The sequence below is a fragment of the Tachypleus tridentatus genome, chromosome 1, assembly GCF_004210375.1.
Source record: "Tachypleus tridentatus isolate NWPU-2018 chromosome 1, ASM421037v1, whole genome shotgun sequence".
NCBI classification, from domain to species: domain Eukaryota; kingdom Metazoa; phylum Arthropoda; class Merostomata; order Xiphosura; family Limulidae; genus Tachypleus; species Tachypleus tridentatus.
In genome coordinates, this window is record NC_134825.1 from 57083550 (window position 1) to 57109720 (window position 26171).

The window sequence follows — 26171 nt, forward strand, 5'->3', positions numbered from 1 at the left end:
GAAATACAAAAACCAAATAAAAAGACGCGAGGTAAACTTAAATTAACTAATTTGATGCTGATGGTTGTAGGCTACGGGAAGTTTTGGCTTTTCTTATATTTGAAGTTATTTATTTACGTTAAAGACCATATTGCACTGATATTAGATCATAAAATTATACTAAAATTGTTTGTTGTTTTTTAGAGCAAACCCACATTCGGTTATCTGCAATATCCAATGTGGGGAACCTAGTCTTACATGCTAACGTTGTAAGTACGTAAAGTAAGCGCTGTTTTAGCGGGTAATACACTGAAAGTAGATATAGATATATAACTTAAGGATCTAAGTGATGATGAAAATAGAACTAACCAAGAAATATTTATACACATACACAGAATTAAAATGTCATGAAAATAACTATAAATAATTACGTAAAGTTTGGGTGTTGTTTTAATTTTCATTAAAGTATATAATCACTTTAAAAACCGACTCTGAGCCATAGTTTTGAATAGTTCTCTATATTATCCGGTGTCATGAAGTTTCAAGCTGGAAAGGATAAAAGAAGTTAAGATTCACGGTTCAAACGGTCCCTGACTCTCGGATAACCACAACTTTATAATTTATCTCGACAACACAGTAATTAGGAGATTGGATTTTTTTCTATGGCTCGCTCATTATTTTGACTATTGCACTAGAAATTAGTTGAATGTTCTGTACATCTTGTTATCAGTTGCTTGCGTTTAACGTGAACAAACGCCGAAATCATTAAAATGGCTATTACTAATTAATCTTATTTTTAAGACAACTCAAATCTGATATTTGTTTGTGTCTTGAATCCTAGGAGTGGCACATTTCAACAATTTTTTTAAAGCAAAAAAAACAAAAACTCTACATGACATTTGGACGATGTAACAATTGTAAATTTCAGATCATACCGTTAGTAGCAATAAATGTAATAATAGTACTTTTTGTCTGTTCTTGAAGGTAATAACACCAGAATTATTTCCTTATTTTGACTGTTTTATTCTTAACACTGATAACTTCTAATGAACATTGGATAATATTTGGTTTACAAAGAATATCCGAACTGAATCCTTAAATTTCCGTAACATAAAACGCCATCTAAAAACCAAATAATTAACTACAACAAGTAACGACAATATATGACAATCAACTTTATGTTCATAATTTTGGAATAGTTCAGTTATGTAAGCAATAAATATATTATGAAAAGTGAATAATGTCAATTACATAGGTGATTCGAGGAACTATATTTTATTAATTCTGAAACAGCAGAACACAGAAACATGCACAAATAACAGTCGTTTTTGTTTCAACGTCAATTTACCACAATTCTGTGAAACCTACATTTAGGATATATTATGATTAAGAATATAATATTCTAATGAAACAGTTTAAGGTAACAGTCCGATAATATATCGAAAATAAATACATATACACGTATATCAAATAAAATTTATATATTTAAAAGGAAAGATTGAACCTTAAACTTCAGTGGTCTTCTGAGCGACGTTTTCGCGTGTCGTAATGGCTACACTTCGAAACGGGCCTAACCCCAGTTCTTGTCTCGTTCTTCCACAACACAGCGCTCTTTTGAAAGCACGTCGAAACTTGACAGACATGGCATTATAGAGAATCGGGTTAATAGCGCTGTTGATGAAAATCATCGTCTTACAGAACATCAAGAACCAGAGCTCCATGTAGCGTTCTTTAGCCAGTGAATTGTAAACCAGAAGTACTCGATAGGGCATCCACAGAGTAGCAAATACAGCTACAACTACAGATAACATCTTGACCACCTAGCATGAAAAAAAAAGGTTTAAAAAATTAAATAATTTTAAAATGAAGTATTTGGAAGTAGCCCATCTACAAGCTTACTGATCTCATAGTGTCATTTATTTAGTATGTTTATGTTACTGACAGACTTTATATTGAGGAATTTAACTGTAATTTGCCTAAAATAACGAAAATCGGGTAAAGAAGTGATCGAAGTATAATTTAATAAGTAAGGAATATCGGGTTTTTGTCAATTGTCCTTCTTCTATACAAGGCCCGGCATGGCCTAGCGCGTAAGGCGTGCGACTCGTAATCCGAGGGTCGCGGGTTCGCGCCCGCGTCGCGCTAAACATGTTCGCCTTCCCAGCCGTGGGGGCGTTATAATGTGACGGTCAATCCCACTATTCGTTGGTAAAAGAGTAGCCCAAGAGTTGGCGGTGGGTGGTGATGACTAGCTGCCTTCCCTCTAGTCTTACACTGCTAAATTAGGGACGGCTAGCACAGATAGCCCTCGAGTAGCTTTGTGCGAAATTCCAAAACAAACAAACAAACAAATCTTCTACACAAGGCCCGGCATGGCCAGATGGTTAAGGCACTGGAGTCGTAATCCGAGGGTCACATGTTCGTTCTTTCAGCCGTGGGAGCGTTATAATGAAATGGTCAATCCCACAATGCGTTGGTAAAACAATAGCTCAAGAGTTGGTGATGGGTGGTGATAACAACCTGTTTTCCATCTTATCTAACACTGCTAAATTAGGTACGGCTAGCGCAAATAACTTTCGTGAAGCTTTGCACGAAATTCAAAACAAAACAAATCTTCAACATAATATATTTCTGAGCAATCTTTGTATTTGCTGTAAATTTATTGGCCTAGAGGAAAGGCAGCTATAGTTGACAATATCCACCACCAGGTTTTGGGCTATTCTTATCACCAAATAGTGAGAGATTTAACCCTCACTCTTACACTATCTCCATGACCTGAAAATACGGAGCGTGTTTTTGCGACAATAGAGTTCGGGAATTACAGCCACTAAGCCATGCCCGGCTAAAGAATAATTAATTACAATAAGGTTGTCGTATATTTCAAACATATATTTGGTCAGTTGTTCAAAGATAGCATATGTTTTTGTGCTTCGAATTCATAAAACAGCAGCAACTTGAATTTGTTGAATTATTCAAAATAAATTTAGTTTTCACCTCTTATTAACCATATGCTACTTATGTGTGTTAAATATTATCTATAAGCGAGGAATAATAGGTAGATATATTTTAATATAGAGATCGAAGCACATTGATATAAGCACGGATTAGTTCTGTTAAAAAATAATCCTGTAATAATGCGCTTGCAAGCTATATTGTTAAATTAAAGTGCCTACTTTAAAGAACACCAACAATATTAAACCACTTAAAATATTCCTCAATATTTATGTATAACAATAAACATAATACTAAGCATTATATTATTGCATCTTACCAACTTGCTATAATTTTATGTTTTTATTGTACCTTGAAAAACAAATACTAGAAACTTGTAGTGATAATCATTTATTTTTATATTTTTATTTTCTTCTATATTATAAGTAAACATCGTAATATTTTTTCTTTAAATATTTTTACATGAAAGCGAGTTTACCATGAAATATAAACTTTAACACTATTATTGAAAATACTTTATTCTTTAGTAGAAACTTGTAGGTTACCAGAAACCAGGTTTCTCTCGTGTTAAACAAAACAGTAAAAACACCGCTTCAAGAAAAAAAATCTAGAATGTTAAAGTTATTTGGAATTATAGTACGAGTATTGAAGTTTTGTTACCTAAGAAGCAACTCTAACTTACCATAAAATTAACGTTACTGATGGAAACGTTTAGACCCAGTTAATCCTGTACTGATTTTCCACAAAATAACTTTCTACATAGTGACTTTAGAATCCATTAAACATAAAAAACAACTTTAGCTATCTGCATTTTGAGTTAACTTACCGATTACGTATATTTTATTACAATTTACAGCTTTTACAGTAAGTTAGATTTGGTTTTAGAACAGGTACTTGTGTGCGTGAAAATTATGGTACCAATCATTGTAAAAAATCTTTCGGAATTTTTGCGTAAAGCTACACAAAGATTATCTGTGATAGGCGTTTCTAATTTTGAAGTTACAGACTAAATGGAAGGCAACTAAATAACATTACCAGCTGGCAGCTCTTGGGCTATTCGAATAGTTAAATTTGACAGTCAACTTTGCTGAACCACTAGTCCACGCCTGGTCCACCAAATAGTTATAAATATGCCGGAGATACATAAAACACTATGTAATAATATACGTTTCTTACCTCAGATATTACTTTATTTTTAGACAATTTTTGTTCAGTGTTTAAATTAATATCTACGTCGTATATCAAGAGTTGTTGGTATTGTTAACTGTTCAGTTTGTAACTTCCAAAAGTTATTTTGACATAAGTAAGTAAAAATATATCTTAAAGCGTTACTTTCCCTGGTGCTGTTGCAGAATTATTGTTCCAAAGTCCTGAAAAAATAAATAACAATATTCATTTAAAATACACAAGCAATATTTTTGGTGTATAATTTTTTTCTCTCTCTCTTTCTAAATATATATATTTATATACTCAAACAGTTTATATTTTATACTGGTTGGTCTCGCACCTAACCTGTAATAACTTTAGACAGTTATGGATCCTTTACGGGTCTTATACCCAACCTGTGATAATTAGAGAGGTTATAGTAGATCTGTGGATGTTATAACTAACCTGTAATAACTCTAAAGAAGCTATGATATACTTCTGTGTGTGTTATACATAATCTGTAATAACTAGAGAAATTATAATAGATACGTGAGCGTTATACCTAATCTTTTATAATTTTAGTGTGGTAAATTACATGTGTTGTCCTTATGCTTAATCTGTAAAAGCAACAAAATAATGAAGATAGAAACACACACAGAAAAACATGAAAACGACCAGTTAGCTATACAGTAAGTATAACGTGAATATAATGTGTAACGTGAAGCTGTGTTTGGAACACAATCAAATAATTACTTATTTGACACAGAATGATCCCAACATAATGATCGAAATTTCCAGGGATTCTCCAGTAATGAAGACTGCTAAGAAAGACACTTCTTGTACACAGTACACATAAAACTTCTTGTCATCCATACGTTCCACAAATATGTTATACACAGTTTTGTTTGAAACACATCTATTATTATCTATTGTTTTCATCCTGGTGTTGTATTTATAGGTATAGTTTTTACACGAACGTTCATGTTAACGTGTAAGTTCGCGAGGAAACAATGCACAGTGTGTGCCAGTAACAAGGTTGTTAACAATTGGTCTTTACTGTGTATCAGAAAGTTACGTCATAGGTATTTATCAAAGACGTCATAAATCTCTATGCTAAAACGGCTCGTTTGGGTTGAAGAAATATTCTACATAGCAGTGCGAACAACGTTTCGACCTTTTTCGGTCATCGTCAGGTTCACAAAGAAAGAGGTAACTGACCGGAAGCTGACCACATGTTTGAAAAGTGTCGGAATGTACAGGGCGGTATTAGATGTTTGAATATATAATTTTATTTATTTTATTATATTAATATAGGTATAAAGACGTTCCTTTATATTGGTTTATTTTGGGTTTAAGTTGTTGTATAAGTAAGGCTTCTTTAATTTTGCGTTTGTTTATGTTTGTTTCTTTATTTAGTATTTGAGTGTTTTCTATGGTTATGTTGTGTTTATTTGACTTGCAGTGTTCGAAAACGTGTGAAGGTGACTTTTTATGTTCTTTGAATCTGGTTTCCATTTTCTACTTGTTTCTCAATATAGAAGTCGTGGCAGTTATCACATTGTATTTTATAAATAATGTTGGTGTGGTGTTTGTCAGTGTAGTTTTTACATTGTATAGACCTCAGTTTTGTGCCTGGTTTTTGAATAAATTTGGTATTAACTGGAATGTCATATTTTGTTATTAGTTTTTGCCAAATGTTGGTTATTTGTTTGCTGATGTCAGGAATATATGGTATACAGCAGTATATGGTTTCGTGGTTTTTTGATTCGTGAGCTGTATTTACTTTAGTTGGTTGATTTTGCTTTCTGTCTAGGTGTGTGCGTATAATGTTTTCTACGGTTTGTGGAGGAAACGTATTGATGTTGATGAAGTATTGTTTTATTTTGTCTAATTCATCGTTAATTTTATCTGGTGAGCATAGTTTTATGACTGTGTTTATTTGGTAGTATGTTGAGTTTTTGTTTTGTTTCTGCTGAGTATGTTGAGATTTCTGTTTTGTTTTGTTTCATGAAAGCAATCAAATATCATTTCTTAACCTCAAAATTACAAGAACCGACACACAATTCTGTAGAAAACAGAAATCCACCGTCAAAATCACCCATACCGGACTATACATTCCTTGGGACTCAGCACATGAAAGTTTTGGTTGTTGAAAAACTTTATCGTGGTGAAAACTCAACATACTAATGAAACCAAATAAACACAGCCATCAAACTATGCTCACCAGATAAAATTAAGTTGATTGAATTAGACAAAATAAAACAATACTTCATCAACATCTGAATACATATTTCCTCCACAAACCGTAGATTAAAAATATTATACGCACAACCTAGACAGAAAGCAAAATCAACCAACTAAAGTAAATATATCTCACGAATGTATTGGTTTAAAAAATCATGATAGGAACCATTTTTGATGTATTCACCATTATATATAGCCTGACATCAGCAAACAAATAACCAACATTTGTTTTGTGAAAAAACTAGTGAGAAAATTCTTTGAAAAATAAAATGACATTCCAGTTAATACCAAATTTATTCAAAACCAGGCACAAAACTGAGGTCTATACTCTGTAGAAACTACACTGACAAACACCACTTCCAACATTATTTATAAAATACAATGTGATAACTGCCACGACTCCTTTATTAAGTAGATGTATCTCGTCAGTGTTTAATTGTCGGACCAGATTCAAAGAACATAAAAAGTCACCTTCACACGTTTTCGAACACTGCAAGTCAAATAAACACAACATAACCATAGAAAACACTCAAATACTAAATAAAGAAACAAACATAAACAAACGCAAAATTAAAGAAGCCTTATTTATACAACAACTTAAACCCAAAATAAACCAATATAAAGGAACGCCTTTATTCCTATATTAATATAATAAAATAAATAAAATTATATATTCAAACATCTAATACCGCCCTCTACATTCCGACACTTTTCAAACATGTGGTCAGCTTCCGGTCAGTTACCTCTTTCTTTGTGAATCTGACGATGACCGAAGAAGGTCGAAACGTTGTTCGCTCTTCTATGTAAAATATTTTCTCAACCCAAACGAGCCGTTTTTGCATATAAATTTCTCAACAAGTGGGTTTCTCGACATCACTGATCATAAATCTCTGTTGACCACGCGATATCGAGAGTGACCTATTTATTGATTAATGAACATTCGTTTTACAATAATTTAAAGGGACCATATCCATCATTTTTCTTATTTCTTATAGAAGTGGAAGTGGAACTAACCTGAATGATAAAACATCTGCATTGTTTTAGAAACAAAACGTTATTATCATAACATTAACCCTTAATCAGCGAGAATGTCGTAGCTAGCAGCATCATTTTATGATGGCCGAAGAAAACAGTAGTACAAAGGAGATTTAAACGGCTTTTGTGCTGGTCAGCGTGGACAGCGACAAGTTTCTAATTTACGTGGATTATCAAACTGTATTTTTTTCTATCTATCATGGCATTTCAGAGTCTTGCGTCTATATCTTTTCTTTTAGCAAAGCCATATCGGACTATCTGTTATATCCAGCGAACGGAATCGAATCCCTGTTTTTATCGTTGTAAATCCGAAGACTAGCCGCTGTCCCAGCGGAGGACCAAGTAATGGGTGATTACTTAATGAAAACAAACGAATATTCCGAGGAACTGAAGTCTTGTGAAATCGAAATATTGCTATTTTAAACCTGTACGTCAACAACTTGAAAACTTAGCTGAATCAATCAAAGAAATACATCTGCAATAAATGTTTGTTTATTTATTTTTTGCTATGGGGCCGTACATATGTTGTGGTTAGCGTAGCGAACTGGTGATCCTAAAGTCCAAAGTTTGACCTAAGATATGACTTTTGCACTTTCATCTGTGGGACATTATAGTTGTGACCGTTTTGCTCTTTGACAAAAAGTATTAGTCCCCAGCTAGTACAGTAGTGAATCTACGAATTTACAACACTGAAATCAGGGGTTCGATTCCCCTCGGTGGACTCATCAGATAGCCGATGTGGCTTTGCCATAAGAAAACACACACACTAAGAATAGTAAAAAATATTTACATAAATAGAGAGTGCTGCAGACGAGTTGTTCTTTCAGCAGTTCTAAATTACGAATGACCGCCTCATTTATCTCTTAGGGTTACTGGTTAGAGTATTCAGTCTATACATGAAAGTGAAGAATATCAAACATCAAAAATTTATTATCTATAAATACTGAGTAAAATAACACAGACCTGCGAAGGTTGTGTTGGCCTGAAATGTTCACATGTTCTCAGGAATTCAAGTATGCTGAATCCGAAAATGATATCCATTTTGCTCTGTCACGTACAGAAATTTCACAAAACATCACAACGCAATATATAAAATAATGACCATAACAAGTAGTTTTGAGACGTATATTTTACACACACACAAATTCAGGATGAATGAGAATGCATACTTGTTTGACATCAGTGTTTTTCCCTTTTCTTTATTTTGTTTGCTTTGCAACCAAAAATATTCATCTTGGTAAATGAAATAATAACTTGATATAAATGGTTTGTAAAAAAACAACAATAAACCTTACGTGATCGAAAAAAATGAATATTATTTTCGAAATCTGGGTAGCTAAGTTATGAAAGTTACTTTATTGAAACCAAAACAACTTTTAAAGTTTAAACTTTTAACGCCTGATATAATGGCATGAGCTGTATAAATACGTTCTGAATGTGTTAACAAAAGTGCACAGTAAACTAGAGATGTAGAAGAAATTAACAGTTCAAAAATAAACATAAACCTCTGACAAACGAGACGGATGTTTTTATTTTTACTTTTATGGGTTTTGCAGATGTTGTAATAAAGTAGTCACAGTAAACAGTCTTTAACACTGAAAAACGTTCTCAGAAGTGACAAAACTACTAGAAAAGCTTCTCTTTTCAGACTGTCACCTTCCTTCCTATATATGTGTGTCTGTGTGTGTGTGTGTGCGTTAATTTGGACAAGATAAATTCATAAAACTTGTTAACTGTAAAGCATAATTTGAAGGTGAGAAAACTGTATGTTTTATTTTACCTCTAAGTAGCTTGTGCAACTTCCTGATAGCGAAAAACAAAATTAAAGATGATAAACTACCATACGACCAGTGTGTAACAGCAGCTTGGATTGATTACAGGCAGTAAAGCTAAACCCGCAATCTCAAACGAACATGAGCGAGCGGGCTTTATCGTGCCTAAACTAATAAACACAGTTATAGCTCTTCACACTGAGCATTATTTGTGCTCTTCTTTTTTTTTTCTATAATTTTTACATGTTTTTTCAAGGATAATAAGCCTAAACAGTATAGTATACAGAAATTTTATTTCACGAAAAAATCTTAAATTTTTGTTTACTAAGTGTATTTATTGAATGAGGTTTTGAACCACCTTGCGTTTTATTTTAGTGATTAAGTGTGTATTATAACAGAAACAAAATTCAAGTTAATAACAAATAAATTATGAAACATTCTTAAAGATTTGAGACAAGACATTCATAGTTGTAACGTCTAGGTATATAAAGAATGTGAAATAATAGACATAAATTTGTAAGTAGATAGACGTTTGATCCTTTTGATATATCAACATAAGTACATAAAATGATACTTTGATAGAATTATACATCTATGTTTTTATACATGTTCAGTCTATAGAACCTAAATTAAAGATAGTGTAAACAAAACAATAATGCTCTATGTTGCATCATAAGTACGAAAAAAGAATGTACAGGTCACCAGTAAGTACTTTAATATCTAACACCTTCAAGAAAGGTGGTAGCTATTTTTCATCATTGTTTTCATATTATGGCTCGCTATCTCACAGTTGTGAGTGTTATATCGGTTATTTCATCTTACTAGCATGCACTAAAAGTAACTAAACGTTCATTATTTACAATAGACTTAGATGTCAGCGTAAATCAAATTTCATGTGTCTGAAAAACAAGGATTTCTTTTACGTTAGTAGTTCATTAAACGTTATGAGGTTTGGGTTCATTTTTTTTGTCTGCTGTTACGAACAAAGCTATACAATGAGTTAGTTTGTTATGCCCACTAAAGGTATCGAAATCCGGTTTTTAGCGTTATCAGCCTTCAGATGTACCGCTGGGGAGAAAGGGGCGTTACCAGATAAAAGTGTTAGTTTTAAGTATCGTGGTCGACTACAGTAATATCAGGAGATTCTTTCTTGAAGCCGTTAAAAGGTTTACCTCCAGCAAATATCATTATACTGGTATATCAAAGCAAACGCATAAACAAAAGCACGTTTCTTTTATTAACAACCATAAATGTAATCTTATTGGAAAAATTGTAATGCATAGTTGAGAATAAATCAGACCCAAATGAAAGAACATTCTATTTAACAAAATACGATACAAATTTTATTGGACGTAGATAATCATAAAAAGGTTCTCTAGTTTCCAAGTTGGCATTTGTTTATTAGCTCGCTGAAACAGACAACAACTAACTTCATTAAACAAAGATGAGACCAAAATCTAAGCAGAAGCTTACTCTGACAAACATTATATTCTATCCTATTCTCCTGCAGGACTTTCAGAATGTCTTGTCTTCAGTTAAACTTAGTTAACACAACAAAAGAAATCAGAGTCTCTGACTCCATATGCGACCAATATGTTACACAACTCCAGAGACCTTCTCATTAAATTATCTAACTAAAATTCAGAGAAGAAAGAATAAAGATGTCCTGGGCAGGATAAATCCTGTTATAAAAGCTCAACTGAATTTATATTGAGAATATCTTGTTTTTATATTTCCCATAAAATTTTAACTAAAGCAGAAATCTGTGCAAAAAGTTCCAAAATTGTATGTAAAAGATATATTTAAATATTACGATACAGAAAGGCTTAGTTTTCTTTATTTGAATATCATAACGTTGATCCTTTTACTATTGGTCATTTTGGGCATACTTAATTTCCTAAGTTTTGTATACCAGTAAAACTATTAACTAGGATTCGACGTAAGATAACAGTTTGGTTTCTTTTGTTTTGATTTAGCGCAAAGCTACTCGAAGGCTATCTGCGCTAACCTTACCTAATTTAGCAGTGTAAGACTAGAGGGAAGGCAACTAGTCATCACTGCCCACCGCCAATTCCTGGAGTACTCTTTTACCAACGAATAGTGAGATTGACCGAAACATTATAACGTCGGCTGAAAATGCGAGCATGTTTGTTGCGACGGGAGTCGAACCCACGACCCTCAGATTACGAGTCGAGTGCCTTAACCACCTGGTCATGCCGGACCTAAGGTAACAGAGTCATAACCTTAAATCTGGACAACGAAGTCATGATAGCTACACAAAATAATGTGTAACATACAGCTATAACGACATACAACAAAGAATTGTAAAATACATAAAAATGTTATGTTGTTATTAAATATTCGTTTGATGATACAGAATTAAAAACGAAGGCAAATTTTTAACAAATACACTTACTAATAAATAAGATAGAAACGAAAAGAAACAATTTCTGCTCTTACACTTGTACTACCAAGGAAGCACATAAGGTCAGAACATTTTGGACTCTTTTTTTTTTTTTTTTACCCTGCAAGGTCTGGAAAACAAGATACAGTAGAGAGTCTTACCCTTTTAGTTTGATCGTTTATTTTCCTGTTTTCATTTTAGAAATGACTAGCAAGTTCATCCTGTTAACTCATTTCGTATTGCATATTGTAAAATAAATTGAATTAAATATTTTGTACAGTTAAAACAGATAAGCCTAAATTTTAATTCCATGCTAACACATTTATAATGAAGTAGTTGTAGAGTTAAAGAGGCCTCTTATTTTAGAATTATTTTATTTTTATTTTGCTTTTCAGCCACTTTCACTTTTTTTACCAGAGTCAACAATTATTATTTTTTTAGGTAAGTGGGGTCAAAAATGTACAATCATGTATATGAAATTTCTGTTAAATAGGACATTGCAGAAAATATTGTTATTTTTATCATTATTTTAGAGAGTTGTATATTTATCTCTATGATAAACTTAATGAGAAAAACTGAATTGAAATATTAGAATTGCTTTTAATTAAAATAACTTATAGAGTTGTCACCACATTAGGTTTAACTCTCCAATGATGAACTTGAGGCACTTAGAATAACTTGATAATTCATCCTAGAATATATCCCAAGTTTTATTTTGTAATAAAAAATGGCAAACATGTTTTGTGTATTGTTATTGTCCATTGTCAGCCACCCTTGATTTTAAATATGAAGTACACTTCTTGGAAATCTTCACATTAAATTATTATAATTTCAAAGTATTTGAGAGAAGTTTTTCAATGACACAAGAGACGAAATGACAAAATATTTTGTGCACTTGGGAATTGAACTTGTGATAATAATTGTGACAAATAATAACGTTTTTGGAAAAACATTCGACGTCATATTAACTAGTGCAACTAGGCTTTAGTTACGGATTCTATTATTTCTTCTTTTTCACCAATCTAAACTGCCGCCAACTTATTTATATCTTTTTTTTTTCATATTTAACATTTAAAATAGTTTATTTCTTTAAGCTACATAATGGATTATCTGTGCTTGGTCCACCAGGGATATCGATCTCTGACTTAATAATTCCTCAGCCTTATCGCTAAGCTACCTAGAAGCCTTACAGCAGTATCAGAGCTAGTCTATAAAATAAAATTTAGAAACATATCTTGAAAACATACAAATTCTCAACAGCACAAGGCGACATTTTATTACCTGCTGAACAGCAATGGTTGATTTCTTAACTTAAGCATCTGAAGTTGTTATTCAATGGTATAGAATAATATAGTTTTTGCAGTAGCGCACTGCAACACGTTAGGTTTGCAGTTTTAACAATACCTAGAGTGTTATATGTGTCGTTTCTTTTGCCTTTATTTTCAAGTGTCTCGTTAAAAGATGAACTGTATACAGTAATATGCTATGTGTCTAAATGTTTATACAGTAAAATTAACTTTGTTCTTACCTCATGAAATGGTGTAATTAAATCAACAAACTAGCTATATCAATAGAACAATAGATAATAATCATGTATTTTCTTTAATGCACTGCATTAAAACTGCTTTGAAGTTCCACGTGCACTATTATCTCATAGCTAATCGATGAGCATCACTTATGAATATATTAGGACTCGTATCCATTTTGTGTACACTGCTACTCTATTGTTACCAAATTATATCATGTTATAGTAAAAAAAGCACGTTACTCACACCACAGCTCTGATGGTTTCCGGACTGAATAAAATATACACGTGATACGTAAGGAACTCTGTCTTTAAAATATCTAAAGTTTAACTGAATCAATAGATATATGTTACATACTGTGTTCTGATGTTACTATTGTTCAACAGGATTCACAGATACGTCACAAGTTATTTGAACTTAATGTACTAAAACTATAATAGGTTCTACATTTAGCTTGGTAAAAAGGATTTACTAATGTATACCAGAACTGGTTATTTTCATGTTAATAATCTTTAACAGGATCCACAAGTAATGTTATTCTTATGCTACTTGAGATACAATTACACAAAACATATCATTTTACTCTAAGTAGTTAACTTTTATTATTTTTATATATTTAATGTTTATACGCTGAAATTTAAAGCTTTCTAGATCTCTTTTCCTCTCTCGTATAATTTGTTATTTTAACTCAAAAAACAAGCCGAACCAAAAACAGTAATGTGGAATATGTGGGTCAAACTTCAAACCCATTGCATGTACGTATAAATTTACATAAATTTACACTGATCTCAAGTTAAAAACAAATTAATGAATTCTGTATAATTAAAACATTTCAGGATTTACCCTTTTACCTCTATTAAGATAACTGTATTATAAATAATTAATGAAGACACCAATAGACTTCAACGAGAAAACTTCTACATTTCGAACCTCAGAACATTATATCCTTATGGATTAAACCATGATTTTAATAGTTCTACTGCTTTGAATTTGAGTAATAATTATTGTATTGCTATTTTTACTTTATAAATAACTTTTTATTAAAAATAGGAAAAGTCGAGATAAAGGAAAAAATAAATTAAAATTGGTTAATTTTTCAGAATTTTGTAATTATTTGGATAATAGATTTTATACTAGTATTAATATATATGTAAACTATTTTAATAAAGATTTATGAACTTAATCTTCCCAGAATAAAATAATTAATTAATGTGCTAAAAAAAGTGAATTTCGAAATGATCATGCAAAACACTTACTTGTAGATATTATAAAACATCGATTAAAAGCAATCATTTACCAAGTTTTGAAAAAGAGAAACTGCAATTTAAGGCTTCATATTTGGTAATTAATTTTAGACGTGATGTATTTAATGATTTGTATATTTCTAAAATTACTCATCAACCTATAAAAATAATATGTTTTCTTGTAAAAACGTAAGGTTTACCGTCAGTTATAAATACGAAGTTTTAACTGGTCCATTATTATATAATTATAATTTTTTAACTAATTTAAATGTAGATGAAATCAGTAACTTACCTTGTGAGCGTAAAAATAGTTTATTTATTGATACTTTTCATAAACATATTGCTACTGGTAATTTAGATATTATAAAATATAAAATATTACGTTAAATATTCAAAAGAAATATAAATACAGGATCGCCACAAAATGCATTAAGAATAATATTCTAAAATATCTTGAAAATAACACTGATGAATATATTTTAAGACTTAACTATATTACAGCTTATCTGCATAGATAGTTTCTGGAATGGAAGCTATATGTATTGAAAAATAAAAATAAAATTATTCTATATAAAATTATCCTATATACCATATAGGTTTATCATTTCTTCTGTTGAAAAATAAGATTCCAAAATTGCAAGAAAAATATGTTATAGTTCTCATTGATCAGTCTAACTGTAACATTGGTATCATTTGTAAAACGTTTTGTGCATTGATTGTGATAGAAGTAATCAATAGTACACAAACATTTAAACTTGTTGAAGATATAGTAATTAATAATTTCGTTAACGCCTATAATTAACTTTATTCTAAACAAAATTTTTTGTGAATTTACTGTTTCTTTATGCTATTTTCAAATTACAAAAATCTCCAATTAAATTTAGTTTTATTTCTAATTCAATAAGAACAATTATCAAACAACCGGCTACATTATTAAATAAATTGTTTTTGTTTCGGCTTGTTGTTGAGTAAAAATAACAAATCATATAATTAGTCAGAGATTTGGATATGCCGTTTCTAACGCAGTCCTTTCTTATGATTTTTCCTTATTTTGCTATTGAACTAAATTAAAATGTAATTATTTTTACTAATGTATAAACACTGGAACATCGACTATTTTATTTTTCTCTCCTTTATTGATTTCTTCAACCTGTGTCGTGACTTCTAAGGTCACTCTTCAGGATATAATTTTACTGTAAATCTATTACAAAAGTATTTCGTCGTTTGATCAGCAGAACACTTGACAATGTAGTTTATACAATAGTGCAATGTTTGAACATAACGTTGAGTTCATTTTGTTCTGTTCTGTAACTACAGAAACAACAACTGCAGTTAATCACACGTACTCTGTTGTTATCAGCACTTTACAGATAAAAGCTACACTTTTTTTCTACTGTAAGTGAAGAAGACAGATTTAAGCTCGTAGATTTGATACAGTGCTTATTTAAATGATTTTATTGTTTGTGGCGGGTATAACAGCCGTGTGAAGCAAGTTCTAATAATAGTTTAGAGAAATTAATTTGGTATGTTTGTACTCTCACACAGTTTCATCTGTTAAAAAATGGGTCATCTCCTACGGTATGTATGTGTTGTCGTATAGTAAAGCCACATCGGGCTATCTGCTGAGTCCACCGAGGGGAATCGAACCAATGATTCTAGCGTTGTAAATCCGTAGACTTACCGTTGTATCACTTCTTTGTAGTGAAGGCTTTTACCTTCATGTGCAAGAAGAATGAAGTGATGGAGAAGTTGTGTAGTTGAGAATCAACATAAATATTATCTTATTTTTAAAGTATTATCTTTCCAGGTGGTTTAAAAATATCATACATCTTAGCTGTATTAAAGCTATAATAAATACTCGTCTTAACATTAAATAGGTTCAGCTATCAAACACGTGATGTAAGAACACATCATTTAATGTTGTGTTTTACATACCATTTTGTGCAACGTATGATAATTTGAAAAGATTTGTTTGGACGATATTAAAAACAATCCGCAAAATTAACGTCTCTTAAAAATTCATAAAATGTATCATTATCTCTTGTTTACATACAAACACTGTAATTTTCGTGGATCAAATGTAGCTTGACTGCTACTAAGATTACCTCAATTAAATAAAAACGAGCTAATAAGCTTACATTTAACACATACCTTCATTTAGATCTTTCAGAACACAATTCTAATAACGGTATTTCTGCGTTCTAAATTGAACTTGATTGTCAGTAAATCGTGCACCATCAAATAGTATTTAAAAAGTTTTTTTAAAACACGAAACTGACTTGTGTATTTTATTGAAATAACCCATTTTTCTGTCTAATACAGCAGGATGCCTTAAATGTTACTATGACGTTATGGTAATCTTAACACGACAACACACACACTTCCATCAACCTAGATTAGAAATTGACTTAACATGATGAATTGCACATCGCACTTGTCTGCTTGCTACTTTACTATTCGTCGAAAATTTTGTACCTTTTGGTAAAAACCTTTAATAAGACGTTATAAAAGCTGTTTTCTCATAACTTTAACAAAAATAACAACACGATCTACCATTAAAACTCTCCTAAAGTGACATTTTCTCATAACATGGAATACGTATACCAAACGCTTTTACGAAATATCTAAAAAAATCAAATACCAAATAGCAGATAAACGTAGGAACTTTATAAGGTAGACGTATTTCTATTCGAAAGGCTTACTTTTTTGAAGATACTTATTTCATATTGAGTAATATTCGATTTTTATGAACCGATAAAATATGTAAGTGGTTATAGTTAATATGATACATGAAGAAATAAAATGAAAATTTATTTACTGACAGAAATGTATACGTTTTATGGCAACTTGGTCCAGCAATTTATGCAGTAACCATATTTTGCTGAAGATATTAGTAACATGATCCAACTAACATTGTGTACTAATTTGCCTTGTAAAGGACATTTTTTCATTATTCAGTCTTACAGTTAATGTCGAGGGAAAGCTCCAAGTAGAGATGTCTTTTTTCTATTTTCCCTTAGCATTAAAGCACTGCTTTCTCTTTGTAAACTTAGAACTTATTCTACAGTACCTCTGATATTAAGAGATTGCATGATTAAAGTTTATTTCAAGCTTTCTTCAAATACGAGCCAGTTCGCTGGACAGTTGATAATTACCTTTTCAAATGTTTGTATTAAATGAGATGTTCGTTTAATAAAACAAAAGAAAATCGAACAACGTGTGGTTGGTTAACACATGTTTCTAATTAATGAAAAACCTACAAATAGTGATCGTAAACAAGTAAGCAAACAAGGCTGGAGACACTGTAGATATTACTCAAACTACAAAGCCCTGTTTTGGGTCCATGATTTTATCTAGAATTACATTTGGCGAAGTCAAAACAGGGATATGTAGTTTGCTGGGTTGTTTTTTTTTATTCTCAACTATGGGCAAAGGATTAATTGACATGGTGGCTAACATTTTACATTGTAATGATAACACTGGGGAACACTTTTTCAGTAACTTTGAGTTGCATTGGATATTTTAACTGATTCTGAAGGAGTTTTAGGCGTTGATTTCAAATCTGAAATTAGTTTTTCTCTACAAGCTCTAGTTTGTATGCAATTTGAGGTTAATGAAATTGTACAAATGTGAACTTGCGTAAACCATGTATAAGCATTTTCACGTCCATATATATAGATAGCTTCTAATATTTTGATCATTCTTCTTTTGTTTCAGATCAAACATGGCTTCCAAAAATAGATATCATTGCAGAAACAAGCCTGATGCCTTCTGCTACATATGTGGATGCTACACACTCAATCGTCAGATACGTAACATATCCTCGTTCGTCAAGCGTGCCTACAAGGCATATTTTGAAGTTGATCTTGGTGATCAAGACAAGCAATGGGCTCCTCATGTTGTGTGCCACAATTGTGAGGAAATGCTTCGAGACTGGACCAAAGGAAAACGCAATGGTCTGCTTTTTGGTGTTCCAATGATTTGGCGCGAACCCACCAACCATGTAACTGACTGTTATTTCTGCATGGTAAACACAACGGGTGTTGGGAAGAAAAACCGACATAAGACTACGTATCCGAACATTCCCTCAGCTATTTGGCCTGCTCCGCACTCTGAAGAAGTTTCTGTTCCAGTTTTCAAAGGTTTGCCTTCATTGGACGATAAAGACATTGGACATGATACAAGCGAACAAGACAGTTGTGACAGTGAATTGTCAGAAAAGTGTACACAATCGGAGAACTGTTCTTCAGACACTAAACCTTTCCCCGTCCCCAAGCCTCTTCCCCAGGCTGAACTGAATGATTTAGTGCGGGATTTAGGTCTTTCAAATAAAAGTGTCAAATTGCATAAAATCTGTAGCTTGCAGACAAAAACCGACTTCAGATTTGAAATCAACACACTCAAATTGACTATAGAAAGGTCTTTTTTTAAATGCAACAAAATGAGTGTTCCCCAGTGTAATAAACACAGCTAGTAGCTAGTTTATACGGTTCATTATGATTTACTGTAGCTCGAGATGTAAAATGTTGAGCTGAAGTTGAAGATTGTCATGGAGATTTGTTTGAAAATATAGGGAGCATATATAGTTTTTGTGTGACTAAATTTGCTACATATAATGCATAACAGTGGGATGCCTAGACAAAAAAACAACCCCCACTAGACTGGTATTGAATTTTACCAGTAAAAAAGCAAGTTTTTTTATCTAAAACAAATTCGTCTAAAACATTGTTTTGAACAAACGTTCTTGCCTTTTAAGGTAATTATTCTACAAATGTGTATAATAAAATTTAATATTATGTTTATTGTTGTTTTTTATCTCTTTCACTTCATACATAATACAGAGTTTGACTCCCTTAAAGACACATATTCTATAGTGTACAAAACATTAATTGACTATGTGTTGGCCTGGCATAGCCAGGTGGGTTAAGAAGTTCGATTTGTAATGCGAGGGTCGCGGGTTCGAATCCCCGTCGCACCAAACATGCTCGTCCTTTCAACTGTGGGGGTGTTATAATGGTCAGTCAATCCTACTATTCATTGGTAAAAGAGTAGCCCAAGGGTTGGTAGTGGGTGGTGATGACTAGCTGCCTTCCCATTAGTCTTACACTGCTAAATTAGGGACGGCTAGCACAGATAGCCCTCGATTAGCTTTGTATGAATTTCAAAAACAAACAAACAATGTTCCACGTATATGAGCAGAATACGTGTGAAGTCACAGTGAAATGTAACTATAGTTGGATATTTTTTGGCATTACATAGGTGACGTTATGCCACCGAAAACTGATATTTCTTTGAATTGGTGTGTAACAGATCTTTATTAAACTATATTTCTACATTCAAATCATAAAGACGTGTATAAATCTTGGAAGAATTTCTAAGACGGGGATATTCTTCGTACTTGACGGCGATGAAAAACAATCGAATGTGGATGAACTTGGGGTACAAGAACCTTCCAGAATAAGACCTGCCACAAAACCATACCCTAGCTGTGTAAAACAAAATATGGGATTTTATAACATGTGAAAATCCATGAACACTAAGCTTAGTGGCAAAAGCCATCAACTTGACCCAGGAAACAGTGCGTAGCGTATTCAAGAATAATATCTGCGTTAAAACGAGGCCAGGGTAAGATTTCGCCAATGTTCGTTTTATATTATGCCTATTTTTCCGCCTTCGCATAATGCAAGCAACCGGAGAATGAAAAGGGTATCCATGTTATTCCATACAAAGACATAGGCCTATAGATTTCTGTGGTTAGATTATCTGTTGAGATGGACGATGAGACACAGTCGTTCTCGTAGAGTAAGTGAATTACGAAAAGCTATCAGGGAGGAGTGGTACGCTTTAGGTATATTAATGTTACAAAGGAGCCTTTGTAATAGAAACTACGTTGCAGAGGTACGGTCAAAATGCACAGATAATGCTTGACAGGATGTGACGACACGAAGAGTAAAAATGTAGTGAGGCTTTTAAGTCGTTTAAATATAACTTAGTCAACCCTGTGTAAATTGGTTTATTAGTGGTATTATAATTCAAGCAACACTGAATGAGACCTTTAGATGATGTTGCTTAAATATTTATATCAAATCATCATCCATTCAGACCAGTATAGCCCAAGAATTGGTGGTGTGTGCTGTTGTCTAACTGCCTTCTCTTTAATCTATTATTTCAACATTATAGACAGCTATGATTAGATACGCTTTTGTGTTAGCTAATGCTTTCTTTAATTTATTCGCTTTCGATTTAACCTTAATTTCGAATATGATTTGTTACGTAAATTTATGTTTTCCTTTTCATCGATCTAGCTGTCAACGCTATAACTGAGTGTTAAGTATTAACATGAGTGAGTTTAACTATTCGATGAAACTATAGTTTTTGATAGTCACACATTCCTTCAAATTATTGAGGTGAACATTCCACCAGAATGAAAGCACATATTTTCGCTTTTATGTTAAATATTCCTTTTGTCTAATGTCGCTATTTTTCACTGTTGTAACACGAATATTTTTTCAAAGAGAAATGAATTTAGAATAAGGTTAAAAAATGATATATTTAATCACTTTGAAAAACGCAAACTTTGATAATATTGTGACTGGGTATGGACTAACAATTCGGGTACTCAGATTATGTATCCGAAAATTTAATGTTTGGATCCCGTTAATGTAAAAAGGTGCGTGAAGCCGTGGATTTGCTGTAAGAGTTGTCGTTCAATTCATCATTTAGTGAGACAAGAGTAGCCCAATATGGGGTGGTTGGTGAATTGGCTATCAGGTAATTTTAGTCTATAAGCTCAAAATTAGTGACAACTATGATCAGATACGCCTTTGTGCAGCTTAACTTGAAAAATATGAACAAATAATTTAGTAATACTCCCAAAATTTCAGTATATTGTAGAAAATATTTCTTAGGTTCTTTGTTTTCTTCACTGAGCTCGTAACAGGATGAATATATATTTCATATATTTAGAACTGTAAAAGATACACAAACTATATTGTTTTAGATCTCATACCAACATGAAATGGTGAGTCTGTTGTTGTCAGAATACTACAAAAGCCTAATAAACTTAAAGAACTAGTTTTAACCAAGAATGTTTAACTTCTTTTCGAATATCGTTTGTTTGTTTTGGAATTTCGCACAAAGCTACTCGAGGGCTATCTGTGCTAGCCGTCCCTAATTTAGCAGTGTAAGACTAGAGGGAAGGCAGCTAGTCATCACCACCGACCGCCAACTCTTGGGCTACTCTTTTTATCAACGAAAAGTGGGATTGACCGTCACATTATAACGCCCCCACGGCTGGGAGGGCGAGCATGTTTGGCGCGACTCGGGCGCGAACCCGCGACCCTCAGATTACGAAGCGCACGCCTTAACGCGCTAGGCCATGCCAAGCCCTATTCGAATATCGAAATTACACATTTTATTTTTGTTTTGATTTAACTGTTAAGATTCTTGTAAGGGGGCCTCGCATGACCAAGCGCGTAAGGCGTGCGACTCGTAATCTGAGGGTCGCGGGTTCGCGCCCGCGTCGCGCTAAACATACTCGCCCTCCCAGTCGTGGGGGGCGTTATAATGTGACGGTCAATCCCACTATTCGTTGGTAAAAGAGTAGCCCAAGAGTTGGCGGTGGGTTGTGATGACTAGCTGCCTTCCCTTTAGTCTTACACTACTAAATTAGGGACGGCTCGGTGCAGTGGGCTAACAACCTACTCACTTAAATACTTGTTGAAGAATCCGCAAGCGATTGCGGCCCTATGTTTCTAGATGGAATCTAATGGTGATAACTAACTAACTAATTCTTGTAAGGACGTTGTGTAACTTATGAGTAACCCATTTTTTAGAGCAATTCTGTGTTTGTCATTTTCTTCAATGAACAATAGATCGAGAGTTTTGAATTTTAAAAACATAAAATGTTTCTCTGTCAAGAAAAAAGCCCTTTTCGAAAGTAGAAAACAGTGGATGAAGTTTAATCGAAATATCGACGTACATAAGGTGTAAGTAAATAAATATGAAATTGAATAACAGTTTTATCATATCACAACCAATTCAAATGTCCTTCAGATATCATTTATTTCACAATTGCAAGAGTTAAATAATTCTGCGAGGAATGTCTAGCATATCACTTAGATTACGATGAAACGAAAATTTCACTATGAATATTCCAATAATATAAAAGTATTAATCTTTCTGTATAAAACCCAATAACGTGTTTTTGTCTGTTATCTAACTACTCCTAGATCGCTCGGCCAATCTCAACCAAAGTTTGTGGAATGATAGGTTGGAGAAAAAGACACGTTGAAGGATATTTCAAAGTTTCTCCATTCTTCCCTTATTACTGCTAAAGAGCATTTATTATCTTTGACACTAGCGTAAATTAACTGCTTTCATAGATGGTGCCACGCTCTTACACCAAACAAACACTTTATTTAAGTTTCTATAACTCAACATACACAATATGTGGGAAGAGGGCACACAAGCGTCTTATATATTTCCAGGAGTGCACTAGAACTCTCTATGGAGGAACGCAATGAACATAAATGACTTCCGCTATTGCAGTAATACATAAACTCAGATGAAATTTCTACTAACAGCCAACATCAAGCCGATATGTAGAGTAGGTTCTTGAATTGTACCCACTTCCTACATTAACCCGTGACCTTACAACTTTATCTGGTGAGATATTTTACGGCTAAAGACCGTCACTCAGCTAATGACGTGAAACAGTGTGGAAGGACATTAACAACTGGCTACACTGCCAATCCCACTAAAAATTTAGCTTTAAAAGAAGAGAATAAAAATATATGATTTTGTATTATTCTTCCGAAAACTTATTTTTTGTGCTTTTATCTTGGTCATTTATATAAATCGAATGGTTTCATCTATAGACAGAACGATATTTTTCGAAAAGTTTTATCATTATAAACAAACTAAAAATATTTAATTGCTCTCAACACACACACATATGTTTACTTTGTGCCTGAAGTTGACTTATGACAATAAGAAAGTCTGGTTTTTCTCACCTGTACTCGAGCACTGTTATTATTAGTCTTCTTCCAATCTGAGGTTTTCACTCCGTTTCGTTTCCCATAGTCTTCACCCAAACTGTTGGTGAAAAGGATTCTTGCTATTAGCCCGTACAGTACACAAGACAATAACAAAGGGAAAATGTAGAAGAGCACTAGATCAGCGAAGAAGTAACCCAGGTAATGTTCTCTAGATAAAGCAAAGGTGCAGGTCTCCATGTTCTCGTGTCCTCTGTAGTATAAAGGAACTGTCTTAGTGAGGAATAGCCAAGGGGAACAGTAGAGACAAGCAAACAACCAAACCCCGATAATGATCTTCTTGGCTCTGTTAACAGTACAAACCAGCTGGGCCTTCATGGGATGACATATGGCAATGTACCTTTCTACTGTAAAAGCTGTGATGGACAGGGATGAAGCATTGATTCCTAGATACTGAAGAAATATAAAGATAATACATCCAGCTCGACCCCAGATCCACTCGTCTCCCAGTAAGTAGTAAGATAAGACCTCGTTAGGTACAGAAGCCATGAGAACCATTAGATCAGCTAAGGACAAACTGACGAGGTAACAATTTGTAGGGGTGATCATGCTTCGTGTTTTTGTTACAACTATTACCACCATAATGTTACCAAGCACGCCTACAAGAAATATCGCACCTTGGAAAATAGTCCCAACAATACGGTAATTTGTTGAATAGTATGTTGGGTCTTGGTATGCGATTTTGTTTACCTTTGTAATTGAGGTATCCAAAAAAGTGCTGCAGTTCGATATATTTCTCGACAGTGATAGACTGAGCATGGAATAATCGCTCTCTCCGTAGCATGATGACAAAAGTGTTGCATGCGTTGTCATGCTGATGGCTTTAGTATGTGTGTTGTATAAATATATCCACAAATGTTACTGAAGTATGTCCTAGAAATTGATCGTGTTAAGTAAAATATTCCGTACAAAACTTAAATTGTGTACATTTGGGATGAAGAACCTTTTTAAAGGGATATAATAAAAGAGGACCTTTTAAATTAATAACTGTAACAAAATAGACAGGTTTATGGAAACGTTTAAATTAATTATTGACACATATCCCTTTGTACCTGTTCCCTTGTGGTGTCAGCTCCTCACGTATTTTCTCGCGTCTTCGACTCTCAAGCTCCCTTGAGAAAGAATATTTCTCCTCTGGGAGGCTCACACTGCTAACTGCACAGTTCCGAGGCTGATAGCTGATTGGTGTTTGCTGACGATACAACTTTGTAGTATTCTTCTATCTGCGCAGAGCTTGGTTTCCATGACAACAATTTTCGATGTTAAAGGTTGTGTCTGCTGCTGACTTTATGAAAACAATCTCTTTTTAACATTATCTTCTCAAGCACTCCCATTTTCTCGCTTTTGTTTACGTTACTTAAAAACGTACTTCATCTTGATTCTGGATAATATAAACCTCCCTATGTTCCTCTTGTTAACTCTTTATTGCAAAAATTTTCGTTCCGTTCTTATCCTCTTATATTCTATAATTTATCATTTCATCCTTAATTTCAGAACCTTCTTGTTTTCTCAGCGCACATATTTTTACTACACTAAATAAATCTAAACACGCACCTTATTTATTTCTATAGTTACATAGCTTTATTTGTTGTAGTGATTTTTTATAAATATTTTCCTCTATTTAGTAACGTTGCTGTCGTTTCGTCTTTGTTTCTCCCTTTACAACCTTAGTTCACTTGTTAGAGGGCGTGGCATGGCCTAGCGCGTTAAGGCGTGCGCTTCGTAATCTGAGGGTCGCGGGTTCGCGCCCGAGTCGCGCCAAACATGCTCGCCCTCCCAGCCGTGGGGGCGTTATAATGTGACGGTCAATCCCACTTTTCGTTGGTAAAAGAGTAACCTAAGAGTGGGTGGTGATGACTAGCTGCCTTCCCTCTAGTCTTACACTGCTAAATTAGGGACGGCTAGCACAGATAGCCTCGAGTAGCTTTGTGCGAAATTCCAAAAACCAAAACAAACACTTGTTAGAATCTCCATAAAAAACAAAACAAATGTCTATAGCCCTAAATAAAGCAGATATTTTCATATTCGGCGACATCTCGCTGCTCTTTTTATCTTGTTTCTAGATAATTGGTTATTTAGTCGTATTCATGCCGTATTTATTTACATTTCTCACGTCTAACTCTTTCTTGTATAAATAAGGGTAATAAAAGATATCTGTGCTCGTTATGCGCAATCATTAAATCATTTGGTTTTAGTAATCGTATTTACAAGCACAAAGCCGAAAATCTAAATGCTAAAAAATACAAACATCATGAAAACTGATCATATGAACATAGTAAAATGAATGTTCATTAAAATTGGGCATAAATAGTCAAATGTTATAAGAATTATAAAATAATTATATAAAAATTTGCATATTTAGCCCGAATTGAAACACTTCGCTTATTTCATAGAGCTTTATCAATGACTGTTAATACGATATCACGATTCTACCATAGGCGAGAACCGACATGTAGGTGTCTCATGCAATTGAGTCTGGTCTTGTTCAAACCAATAACTGAAAAATTTTGAATCTTTAATAGATTAAGGAATGCTGTGATTTTTAGTGTCATTTTCAAGGGACACCTATTAGAAGAGTATTGGAAATAAAGCCTTTTTTCTGATACATTTGAAAATTCGTTCATATCGCAGTGTTCTTCTGATCGCAACCTTTAACTAATATTTAACTACTCAGAATTTGATTGAAGGTTGCGATCAGAAGAAAACTCCAATATGAACAAATTTTCAATACATTGCTTTAATAAAGCTCATTTATGAAGATACATTTATTTTTATTAAAATCTGTTATCCGCGAAACAGAATGTATTGATTCG

General features: G+C 33.1%; 1 protein-coding gene across 1 annotated transcript; it reads right to left on the reverse strand.

Annotated features, from left to right (window-relative positions):
* Positions 1–1039: 1039 nt before the first annotated feature.
* On the reverse strand, positions 1040–24516 carry LOC143249442 (thyrotropin-releasing hormone receptor-like). The gene is made up of 2 exons (XM_076499334.1): positions 23317–24516; positions 1040–1799 (listed from the first exon to the last, which is right to left on the reverse strand). Exons 1-2 carry the CDS (start codon positions 24169–24171, stop codon positions 1485–1487), a joined length of 1170 nt encoding a protein of 389 aa, XP_076355449.1. The 5' UTR covers positions 24172–24516; the 3' UTR covers positions 1040–1484.
* Positions 24517–26171: the final 1655 nt, after the last annotated feature.